This window comes from Geotrypetes seraphini, chromosome 17 (genome assembly GCF_902459505.1).
Source record: "Geotrypetes seraphini chromosome 17, aGeoSer1.1, whole genome shotgun sequence".
NCBI lineage: Eukaryota > Metazoa > Chordata > Amphibia > Gymnophiona > Dermophiidae > Geotrypetes > Geotrypetes seraphini.
Genome location: NC_047100.1, coordinates 40,758,918 through 40,771,941, shown reverse-complemented (window position 1 = coordinate 40,771,941; position 13,024 = coordinate 40,758,918). Strand labels below are relative to the sequence as shown.

The 13,024-nt window shown below is 42.4% G+C and overlaps 1 protein-coding gene across 1 annotated transcript in view; it reads left to right on the top strand.

The window, feature by feature from the left end:
* Positions 1 to 759: 759 nt before the first annotated feature.
* Positions 760 to 13,024, top strand: part of SEMA3G (semaphorin 3G) — a 194,815-nt gene continuing 182,550 nt past the window's right edge. The window contains exon 1 of the mRNA XM_033926687.1: positions 760 to 1,060. Within this exon, the coding sequence (XP_033782578.1) occupies positions 949 to 1,060 (112 nt within the window). The 5' untranslated portion in view covers positions 760 to 948. The remainder of the gene's footprint in view (positions 1,061 to 13,024) is intronic.

Here is a 13,024-nt window from a genome sequence, read left to right as displayed (position 1 = left end):
ATCTTTTCTTCAAAAAACCTTGAAAGCAATTCATCAAGTCACTAGGACTCAAGCACAAGTCAATGGCACCTAACAACAACTTATTTTGTACCTGGAGGGTTAAGTGACTTGCACAGAGTCACAAGGAGCTGCAGTGGGAGTTGAACCCAGCTCCTCAGGCCACTGCACTAACCACTAGGCTACGTTCTGTTTGTAGAAAGTCTTTGTGGATTTTTGCCCCTTGCTGACATTCCAGGAAATTAATTCCTTGAGCAAAAAGCTCTACTATGTCAATGCCCTACAACCAAATTGACCTGTGTGGATTTTCACACCTTTTTTTGCCCTGCCCGTGCCTTCTGCTCTTTAAGCTACAGGGAGCTCTTTATCCAGCAGATACATGGAGAGGCTCCAGCTCATGTTGGAAACATCAGATTCAAAATTACAGGTTACAGAGCAAGGAAAAGACATAGCTGTACTTTTGGCACATATTATGAAACGTTATAAGCAGCTGAAAGCCAAGTGTAGGCACAAGTCAAGGAAACCACAGGGGGGGGAATCAGAAAATCATTTTGCTGCCTTTTTTTCTCTCTCTCCAAGAGCCTGTAGTGGGCAGCTGAGCGCCAGCACTAAGGACAGTTTCTGGGCAAGCCCTACAGGCAAGTGTCGCCTTCCTTCCCCCCCCCCCCCCACCATCCACCTCTCCTACTCCTTTGAAGGAACTGGGTGGAGCTCTGAATCTATAAAACCACTGAGCATTCATTCAGCAGAGGCAAAGGAGAACCTCCCAGTCAGCTGCATGTGCTGGGGAGAGCGCTCCATCTGTCAGCTTGCAACCAAGGCAGGATCTTCCCAGCTGTGTGTCCTTGGGAGGGGAAGGGGAGCCGCAGCATCCCATAACAGGGAAAGAACAACTCGAAACGCTTGGCAAAGTCAAGGCACTGCTATCGCACCCAAGACCGGCCGGTAAACATGACTGTTTCCAGGTCCCTGACCTTGGGACCCTGGTGGCTTCTTTGGAATCTCATCGGGATTTGCACCTCTTCCAAAGGGAATGTACCTAGGCTCCGACTCTCTTATAAAGGTAAAATAAATCATGAACTTATTTGACTCCCCCCCCCCTCCCCACTGAACTGCCAGGTGCAAGCACTACAAAATGCAAACATTGACTTGAACGAATAGTTTTCCGATTTGCAGCCTGGCGTGATGCTAGCATTTGTATACTTAAGGCAGTGTGGATTTCGTGATGGTGCTAATACAGTGGTGGGGTTGCATGTGGAATGCTCAAACCTAGGGGCTAATAAATACATAGCAAATATATAAGCTGATCCCTTATTTGAAGTCACTTAAGACATTTCTTGATTAGCTTTGAGAAGGAAACACCCTCTTCCTCAGATTAGAACTGGGACAGAATATCTCTGGTATTGGGTACTGCTGTTGGTCTTTTTTCCCCCTCTAAAATTGGGATTTTGCAGCGCTCATAGAATTACTGAAATGCCCTTCCGTGGCCTGTTTAATACCGTCTTTACAATACTGATCAGTGGAGATGGCATCAAAGGGCGAGAAGTCCGTTCAAGGGCACACCGAGTCACCTGAGAAAGGGGCCAGTGACAGATGATACGGGAAGAGAAGGTTTTGTGTATTGTCTCTCTCGCTCAGATTCTTGAATAGGGCTATTTGGTTTTGCATTATGATTCTTACAGTATAAGAAAAATGTATTTCTCGGAGACGGGACTGTCCCAAGCAAGGACGTGTGCCTCGTGCGACACGCCCCCCTTAAAGTTGCCATCCCACCCATTGTGGCGCAGCCAAGCGGGGAAGGTATCAGACATGGCACCATTTTGGAGCCCCAAAAAACTGCACCCTCCAAACATACAGGACAAAAAAATCACCTTTCTTTCCAAAAAAAGGGAGAAAAGACCTCAGTGTCTAATAGGGGCTCTATAGGCTTCCCACATAGACAGGCTAGTTTTAAACAGAATTTAATCCTAGCAGACACATCCTTGGTCAAAAAACTCCCAAATTACATGTGAACGTCTATTCTTAATTTTTCTTATAATTTTCAAATTTTCTTCTTATTTTCAAAATAGAGGTCACTTATCTGAGTATTGGTATTCAAGTGTAGTCCTGGGGTTAAGAAAGCAGGAGAAACTGCTCCATGGAAAAAAAGCTACCAATCATCCAAGCTAAACATTCTTCCAAAACATTTTTTGTCCTGTATGTTTGGAGGGTGCAGTTTTTTTTGTGATTTATTTTGGGCATCCTTTTCTTGAATTTCTTTGATATTTTTGCTATATAACCATTTTGGAGCTGCCATCTTCTTTGCACCCTGTGTAGCTGCGCTGCCCGCACATAGGGGTCCTTTTGCTAAGCGGTAAAAAGCGGCCTTAGTGCGCCCCTCACCCGGGTCTTTTCTGCAGCCAGAAAAGAGCTGATTTCCCCCATTTTTCCGAATGAATGGCCATGTGCTAATGTCGCCATTCATGGACGACCATTAAAAAAATTAGCGCCTGAGCCTCTACCGCCTTCTATTTCGTAAGTGGTAAGGGCCCCTACGCTAACCCTAATCAATTAGTGTGCAGTAATGTCCCACTTGCTAACTGATTAGCACTGTCATACGCATTCTCCGCCCCAGACACGTCCCCTTGCTGAAAAAGAAAAATGATTTTCCGCATGCTATTCACACGCAGAAGTGCCCGTTTACTGTGGGTCACCAGAGCGAGTCCCATAGTAAGTATTCTTAATCTATGGTAAGCATGCATGAGTGCATACCACAGTTTAGTAAAAGGACCCATAACTCGCTACGGCTCCTGATAAGAAATCTGAAAAAACAAAGCTGAATCCCTCTCATTAATATTAACTCCACACTGAACCAAACTTTCCAAAGAATTTAAATAATTGTCTGTCTTCCCTCCCCCCTTTTTTATCATTGTACATCGCTTTGAAATTATGAAAAAGCAATTTTATCACATTTTAAATAAACTTGGAAACTTCGCCGGGTGCGTGCAAATATTTTTTCATGTGAGTGACGGATTCTAAAAAATTTTTTGCTGTGAGTAACAAGTTCTTAAAACCAGATTTGCAACTATTTTTGTGAGCGACGTTCCTAGAAAGTATGAGCAATTGTTCATCCGCTCCGCTCAGAGGGAACATAGCTGGTAGTTATACTTTTTTTTTTCCCCATTAGACAAATGACTGACTGTTTTCAGTTCAGTTTTTTGTTGCAACTACACTATCAGCTCAGATCCAAGGTCATTATACTGCTTCTCGTTGCTGGGTTTCCCCTTATCAAGTCCTGTCTCTTTAATGCACAAAAAGTATTATGGAGAGAGAGAACAAAGCATTGAGCTATGAGTCTGGAGACCTAGTGTACAAGATCGCACCTTGGGTAGGTCACATTGAAAGGCGTGAAGAAAGTACAAGAGGTTTATTACGGTATACCAGACTCTAGTGCAGTTAATAGCCTGCATACTAGAGTGTCAGAAACAGGAAATACACGGACTTTTATGCCCTTTTTTGCAAACTAATATATGCAAAAACTACAATTTTCATTTGTTACTTCTATAACTTTTCTACAATTATTATTGGTCCTAAGCCAGCACTTATGATAGGTTCAGGGATACAACTTATAGTCCTATAGGAAACTAGCTCATTTCTCTGCTTATCTAAATCTTACAGGTCTAAATGGTACATGTACAGAAGGGCAGGACACATCTTGGCTCAAACTCTTATCTATTCAGCTTACAATGTGGTAAGGTAGGGACATACATTTCAGGCAGATGAAGTCAATAGATTGTACACTTTCTTCAGCTATGTAGGCCAGAGCAATATTTTAAACAACAGTTAACTATTTCATGACCCTACAACATTACTTCTCTGTGCCTTCAGTTAAGTAAATAATCAGTTAAGAATAAAACTGCACGCTTTCTTCAGCGTGGAGCCCTTTGAAGCTTGTATGCAGTGCCTCACATTGTAAGGTGCATTGGGATTCAGTTTAGAGGAGAGGTGTATTATACATCCGAGTCACTATTATCCATAATCAATAGATAACACTCTTGATCCCAGCTTCGATAACTTCCTCTAATTCTCTGCAGACCTTTCAATCTTCAATCCAGCAGAATCAACTGGAGCCAGTTCTGATTTATAAACTTGCACCTTCGGAGTGTTTTAGAAAGCCTAGAGCAGGGGTAGGCAATTCCGGTCCTCGAGAGCCGGAGCCAGGTCAGGTTTTCAGGATATCCACAAAGAATCTGTATGAGATGGATTTGCATGCACTGTCTCCTTGAGATGCAAATCTATCTCATGCATATTTATGGTGGATATCCTGAAAACCTGACCTGGCTCTGGCTCTCGAGGACCGGAATTGCCTACCCCTGGCCTAGGGTAAGGGGTGCGATCCAGGCAGTCTGCTGCCTGAGCGATGAAAGGGTGCCCCATCCCCATGGGCAGTAGGGATCTGTTGGATCCCTCTCAGAATTATTATTGTGTGTGTTGAGGGGGGGAGGAGTAGGGGAGGGTGTTGGAACTGAAAGATATCTGGGGCACAGGGTGTAGGGTAGGTGGAGATAGGGAATATAATATTAAGTGCAAGGGACACGTGGGGTGAACACTTGACTCTTATTGTGGAAATAGTTTCCTTGGCAGCAGGATATGAAGCACTTAATTGCTAGGGACAGGATGCTGGAAAATGGTTGCTGAATGTCATTTCCTGTGTCATTTATGGGAATTTTCATTTTATTCATTCTGAGTGGCCAGTAGTAGTGCACCGTCTTTGGAAAGAGGATACGTTTGCACTAGCTTGTGCAATAATTCATAGTTCCACTCTTGGGAAAGTTTGCCCTTTTTCTGAAATAGTACACCCTCTTTCTATCTAGTGTGCATTATTCCCCAAATTCTATATATGGTACTTTGAATTGTGCGTGCAGATTTGGGCTCACGCCCAATTTGCGCATGGAACTTAATTGAAAAAAGAGCCAGTTAGCACTGATGATTGGCTTTTTAACAAGCAACTATCAGCATTAATTGGATTTAATTTAAATTTATGTGTGTGCGGCGCCCAAAAGGGGGTTGCGGAAATAGGAGGGTCATGGATGGATCGGGGATGTTCCTCACATTTATGTGCATAATTATAGAATAAAGAGCATTTGCGCTTAACCGTAGGCATCAGGATTTGTGCCAGATTTCCGTTGGTGTAAATGACCATTCCTAAAGTTAGGCGCGGTTCCTGGGCTTAAGCGCTATTCTATAAACCATGCCTCACTTAAGTGCTATGTATAGAATAGTACTTAGGCGTTTATCTTTGTGTCAATTTTTTAGGTGCAATATATAGAATTTAGCTCTATTTCCAAAGTCTGTACCCTATTATTAGCAAGTGACTAAACATAAAATTTTTTTTCTGTTTGTTTTCATTTGGCAGAACTGCTTTAAGTACATGCAGTGTGTACTGTGCTTACTGGTTCATAGACAACGGCGCGAAAGACAAAGGTGCGCCCAGACAATTGAGCGCAGCGCGGAAGCGCACGCCGCTCAAAATTACTGTTTTTAGGGCTCCGACAGGGGGTTTTGTTGGGGAACCCCCCCCACTTTACTTAATAGACATCATGCCGGCGTTATGGGGGGTTTGGGGGGTTGTAACCCTCCACATTTTACTGTAAACTTAACTTTTTCCCTAAAAACAGGGAAAAAGTTAAGTTTTCAGTAAAATGTGGGGGGTTGGAACCCCCCAAACCCCCCATAACGCCGGCGCAATGTCTGTTAAGTAAAGTGGGGGGGGGTTCCCCAACAAAACCCCCCGTCGGAGCCCTAAAAACAGTAATTTTGAGCGGTGCACGCCTCCGCACTGCACTCAATTGTCTGGGCGTGCCTTTGTCCCGGCGCGCTTTTGACCTGACACCGTGCTTACTTCCTCTCAACGAGCTGCCTCTGTCTCCCCTTCCAAATAGTTGCTGCCCGAATCAACTTACCCAAGTGGTCTAATGATAGAATTACTCTTACTTAAGGACCTTACCCCAGTGCTTCTTACCCCCCACAACCAGATCTCCAACCTTCTGATGACCACCCCAGACTATAGGACGTTCAGAAAAGAAAAAAAAACCATACTTTTCAAGAAATTCCTGAAGCAGCAATAACATCACGACCTCTTAGTAACTCTAAAACTGACATTAGATCTACCCATTACCGCACTAATAATAACAAAAAAACCTCCACTGTGACCACCTATTAATTCTTTTACAAACCACCTCACCCACAACAACACGTTAAATGTTTATAAGATCTACAACTTACCTCTCTAGCTAATCATTGTAACCCTACTTTTTTAATTAACCTTTTGTAATCCGCCTTGAACCGCAAGGTAATGGCGGAATAGAAATCCCTAATGTAATGTAATGTAATGTAATGTAATCAATGGCATTTAGGAGTGGCTTAGCGGTTAGAGCTGCGGTCTCAGCACCCTGAGATTGTGGGTTCAATCCCAGCGCTGCTCTTCGTGACCTTGGGCAAGTCACCCAACCCTCCATTGTCCCAAGCACCACAGACTGTAAAATGCTAAGAGTACCCGACTCCACAATGAAACAGGAGACTGCGACCTTCTCAAGGTAGAAAGCGTGAAAAACAGCAAAGGCGATCTAAAGTGCTCGGGAGTTTAATAATAAGTGACATAAATGAACTTAAAAAAGAACGTCAATATTAAGCAAAGATCTTGAATATTAAAGAATTTCCAATGCCCTGTGTTATGTATGGCTTTGTTTTCTAAAATAAATTTTTAATTTCAAAGGTATATATTAGCTAAAGGGGTCTTTTACTAAGGCGCGTTAAGACGATTTAGCACTAAATGCTAGAATATAATGGCGCGTAAGCATTTAGCGTAGGCCTTAGTAAAAGACCCCCTAAGTATCTTAAAGTAAATTAATTAACTTTTTATAATTTTTAAAGGCACATATTAAGAGGTAATAATTATGTGTCCCATTCAAAATGTTGTTCACATCTCATTACAGTCAGTCAATTGTAGTATATAATAATAGTTATCTGGTCAATATTTTTTATCTGTTTTATATTTTGTATGTAAGAACATAGAACATAAGAAGCGCCATCTCCGGATCAGACCTTCGGTCCATCAAGTCCGGCGATCCGCACACGCGGAGGCCCTGCTAGGTATACACCTGGCTTATTTTATAGCCAACCATATCTTTATATGCCTCTCTCAAGGAGATATGCATCTAGTTTGCTTTTGAAGCCTAGGACTGTCGATTCCGCAATAATCTCCCCTGGGAGAGTATTCCAGATGCCAACCACTCTCTGTGTGAAGCAGAACTTCCTGACATTAGTCCTGAACCTGTCCCCCCATAGCTTCATTACATGTCCTCTAGTCCGTGTCAAATTGGACAATGTAAATAATCTTCTCTGCTCTATTTTGTCGATTCCTTTCAGTATTTTGAAGGTCTCGATCATATCCCCACGCAGTCTCCTTTTCTCAAGGGAGAACAATCCCAGTGTTTTAAGTCGATCCTCATATTCCAGTTTCTCCATACCCTTCACTAGTTTAGTTGCTCGTCTCTGCACCCTCTCCAGCAGTTTTATATCCTTCTTTAGGTAGGGAGACCAATGTTGGACGCAGTATTCCAAGTGGGGTCTGACCATTGCCCTATAAAGCGGCATTATAACTTTCTCTGATCTACTCGAGATTCCTTTCTTTATCATGCCCAACATTCTATTTGCCTTATTTGCCGCTGCCGTGCATTGTGCCGACGGCTTCAGGGTCCTGTCTATCAGTACACCCAGATCCCTTTCTTGTTCACTTTTTCCCAGAGTTGCACCTGACATTCTGTACTCGTATTCCTTATTTTTACTGCCTAAATGCATTACCTTGCATTTCTCCACATTGAACCTCATCTGCCATTTCTCCGCCCATTTTTCTAACCGACACAAATCGCTCTGGAGTTCCTCACTGTCCTCCTGCGATCTGATTGCCCGGCAGAGTTTTGTGTAGAACTTAAGTAGTATACACCATCAATCCACAACGGCATATAACAAACTTCAAAGTGCCTAATTTCTAAGTGATCTTTTTTTCAGATAATACATTTCTAAGTATCTCTTATAGTCTTCAGTTCCAGCCAACCACCAGCCAAATTATTTGAAGGCTTGTTTCTCTTTCTGGCTTTTATTCATCATCAGACCTTAGTTTTTTTTTAAGTGCTTGTGCTCTATATTCTATGTTTAGTGCAAATCGATAAACTTTTCTTATACAACTTTAAAACTTTTGTACTTAGCTTTTGCTATTTCTTTATTCTTCTTTTTAACCTGGGGAAGAACCTTAAGGTTCAACCAGTTTCGCCCAAAGGCTTTTTCAAGAACGGGTCTCCCCCCTTTTTGTTTTGCTCCATAGCATCCCGACGTGTGTTCTTCTATGTAAGAACTTCAGTAGTATGTCATACATGATTTCCTAAATTGACAATATTTTTTATTGAAGTTTGTTAAATACATTCAAGATGTTTGTTTAATATTGATGTTCTTTTACTAACTCAAGAAACAAGTGAACTGAACAAAACGGTTCCAGTCTTTTATCTTATGATCTGTTTATCCCATCTTGTGCACCACTAATATTGAGAAAACTCTTTGACTAGGTTCAGGGAGGGATCATTTCCATTGAGTGTAGCACCCCCAGTCATTTAGAAAAGTTGACTCCTATGCCCAAGGCCTTGGGCTGGTGTGCAGTAGGCGCCCAGAGGCAAATGCCACCCACACACGCTGCACTCTCCACTCAGACCACTCCAATAGAAGTGTTCTGAATAATTTACTGGAGTCTTTTGTCAAAAAAGTAAATGGGACACATTAACAGCAGCAGCAATTACTTTGGCAGAGGCAAATCTGTTTACAAAGCATCCTATTTGTTCTTGGGAGAATAGGTGGATACTCTCTAGATCAGTGGTCTCAAACTTGCGGCCCGCCAGGTGCTATTTTGAGGCCCTAGGTATGTTTATCATAATCACAAAAGTAAAATAAAACAGTTTCTTGATCATATGTCTCTTTAGCTATAAATGACAATATTATTATTAAGACTTGGCCAAAAAAGAAAGATTTATAAACTATAAAGAGTTTTACCTCATGCAAAATTGTAATTTCTTTAATAAGACACTAACTATTTTTTCTGAGGCCCTCCAAGTACCTACAAATCCAAAATGTGGCCCTGCAAAAGATTTGAGTTTGAGACCACTGCTCTAGATTGTAGAACTTTCTTTCAAACATTGTATCTGTTAATCATCTAGGACTCAAAGAGCATTAAAATATCTTTGAGATTAGCAGCACTGGGGCCCATATGCTCAACCCTCACCGTGCGTTGAATGATCAATTTTAAACCAGTTTAACCGGTTTGGTGTCAAGTATTTCAGCTATCGATGCCTAAAATGGCTAATTGTGGCCTTTTCCGTTGTCGACTCTGCTATGCAAATGTACATTTCTCCCTCCATATTCGCTCTGATAGGGGATTAATAGATCCGCAAATACAGAAAAACCGCAAATAACTTTTTCATATGTTATTCGCTGTTTTCTATTAAAAGCCATCGTGAATATGGTGAAACCGTGAATAACATGGTGGGAGACCTGGCCTGTTCCTGAAGGAGAGGCAAAACACGGTGAAGAAAGTGCTGGGAATCAGCGATTTTCTCTGTAAACGCTTGGAATCGGCGATTTCTCTATGCAAGCTGATGCAATTGGGGGGGGGGGGGGGAGGTGGAGCCAGAAAGCGAAAAACCGTGAATAATCGAAATCGCGAATGCTGAAACTGCCAATACAGAGGGAGAAGAGTAGTATAATGTTGTATAATGAGGTCATCATTTTGTCATCGTTCTCTGAACCTTTTCTAGTTATGCTATATCCTTTTTGAGATGGGGACCAGAACAGTACTCAAAGTGGGGCTGCACTACGGATCTATAGAGAGGTATAATGATGTTCTCAATTCTATTTGCCATCTCTTTCCAAAATAATCTCTCACGTTCTGTTTGCTTTTGTTTGAATCCTAATAAATGTGACCACATACCCTGAGAGAATCTAGGAATATTCCCGGTGACCTGAAGTGGTAAAATTCCAGAGGTTTCCAGGTATACAGATAGTGGCATATTATAATGATGCTTTCTAAACTCAGACAAATTGTCAGCTGTAGTTGTGGGACTATTGCATGGTTTAGCTATACATAGAACAGTGTCTCAAACTTTTTTAGCTCTGGCACACTAAACAGAGCGTATGTTTTTCATGACACATTAAAATTGAAATTATAAAACTGCAAAACTAACAAAAAATTAAATCTGAGAGTTATTTAATGAAAGTTATTTAAGCTATGTATGGGTAATTGTAACAAAGATGAAACTGAAGTAGATAGAATAGAATTGCTAATCAATGTGATGGATGTGCTTGTTTTTGAGTGCAAATTAACTCAAAACATGGCTCGATAGTCAACAAGCTAGCTCGTATTTCATCATCCACCATCTGCAGTCATTCTCTTTTTCTCAATTTAATTTCTGTCAGAGCTGAAAATCCAAGTTTGCAAAGATAAGAAGATCCAAACGGTAACAAAGCCTTGATTGCTTTGTTCCTCAAGTTAGGATAACTATTGCATAAGAAATAAAAATAAAATGACTTGACGTTAGCTTTCAAGGACCAATCATTTTAAAAGAATGATGCTTGTCTGGGCGGTTGTATCCTTACGCACGCAGACACTCATAACATTGACAGGTTCTTGCAAATGTGATGAACATGTCATCTATTTTAGTGTATACTTAATGAAGGGAATTTTAAAAAATAAAGTTAAATTCTGGAATTTCTCGTGGCGCAACCGGAATCTCTTTGGGGCACACCACTGTGCCCTGGCACACAGTTTGAGAGACACTGACATAGAAAGCAGTGGATGAGCAAGATTTGCACCCATATTGCTAGGTAATTGTGGAATCCATCTTCGTGCAACAACAGGAAAAATAGCTTCATCGGAATTTCTGATGATCATACTGTGTAATCTAAGCAGCCCACAGACCTTTGGGACATCCTCCCTCCATTGTGAAGCGGTCAAGAGGAGTGGAGAATCTGTAAGTTATTAATGCATGTTTTGTATACACAACAGTTCAGTGTGGGAGCACACCCCACCTTTGCTTTACTGTAGTCTGAAAGCATATGCAAGTCCTATTGGGTTGTGAACTGCTTCCAGAGTATTTTAAACCATGTGGAAGAAGGTGAAACTTTTCTGCATGTGATTTAAGCTGTGCAGCATTCCCAGGAACATAGGTAGTTTAGGGGATTGAGGTTTAGGGCGAATGGCGTTCCAGGTGCTGGCATTGACTTGGCTCCCTTACCCTCACTGCTCTTATGAACTCCTGATCCTTTGTCCTTCAGGTTAATCAGGGAAACGATGACTGTGCTCAGGACAAAACCCCCACAAGTGAAGAATAGGAAGGAGCCTTCAAAAACTGGATTTTGGAGGAATTTAGCTTTGTGGTGGCCCTGGAATCTGTACTTCTTTCTTTGGAACAACCATACAAATTATCTAGAGCAGTGGTTCCCCACGGGGGCACTGAGAAGTCTAAGGGTGGCATTTTGTGTCCAAGTCATATTGAGGGGGCGTTGAGGACCAGCCACTGCTCCCTTGAGCAATTGGTGCAAACAGGCGGAAACAGGAAGTGTGTCAAAGGAGAAGCTTTAGGGCAGTTGTGCGGGACTTGGTGAGAGTGTTGCCGCGTCTGGACACCTCAGAAAGAGAAAACTATGAAGAGCACCCGCGAAGGTGAGGGGAAGGGAGGAAGGTGACCCAATGAGGGGAAAAGGTTGAGTGGCGCTGAAGAGAAGTAGAGGGAAAGGGGAGAAGGGTAACAGACGCTGAAGGGAAGTGAAGAGGGGAGAGAGAGGGAAGCAGATGCTGAAGGGAAGTATGTACAACATAGTTTACCCAAGGGGGGCGCTGTTGAATCATTCACTGAAAAAGTGGGTTCTGATCCAAAAAAGGTTGGGAACCTATGATCTACAGCAGTGTCCTGCAAACTTTCTTGAGCCAGGGCACACTAAAGCTAGTGGCCATGGCTCAAGGAGTGCGCAGAGGTCGCCGTGATAACATTACGTGTGACTTCATCACTCCGATGGCCGTGCATGCACGAAGGCCCTACAGAAGGGCCCTGAGACGCCAGTGGGGGGGTGCTAGCAGGGAAATGGGCTGGAGAGAAGAGGTGCTAGTGCCCACTGATTGCCTACAGGACGTGCCTCTTTCCACGAGAGTCATGTCCTGTAGGCAGTCAGCAGGCGCTGGCGCCTCTCTTCCTCCCCAGTGTGCTGTGGCACACAGTTTGAGATACACTGATCTAGAGGGATGGTGCACAGAAGCTTGCTGTGACCACATCTAGAGAAGAGACCGCTGTGGCCTCCTCGTCTCATATTGATCTTCTACGCTAGAGAAGTAACAGGGGATTGCAATAAATCAAGAATCCTGGGTTCTGCAGGATCATTAAGGCTACTAGATTTCTGCACCGTAGTGGCCCTTGTATTACGGAGTAAAGAAGTAGGAAATCATTCCTATTTCCTCATAGCATCAAAAATAAAAGAAAATTAGAAACGCACATCTTATGCTGAAACGATAAAAAAACGAGGTAGCACAATATCAGCTAGTTTAAAGAACTGTTAAAGCAGCTGGTACCATCATAAGTAAAACACACAGAGAGAAAATGAGATTAAGATAAGTAGCAAAGGAAGTGTGGTTTTGAAAGCAGCCATTATAATCCTGTGGGTCACTGTGGGGCCTGGTAAACAGTCCGGTTTGAAAAGAGCGTTTGACATTCAAACAATTTTGCATGCAAATGAGTTGTCAGGGGACCACCATAATCCCATCTGATCAGTCGTTGCAGAAAGCAACTGACTCATGCTCAGAGCCGGCAGGGGAAGACCAGAAGCAGTCTCCTACCACTCAGCTGTTTGGGACAGGAAGAGAGTAGGTTTAAAAAAAAAAAAAAAAATTTATAATGAGGACAGATTCTGTGATGTAACACACGCACATCATCTTTGCCTATTAAAAATTTTTTTT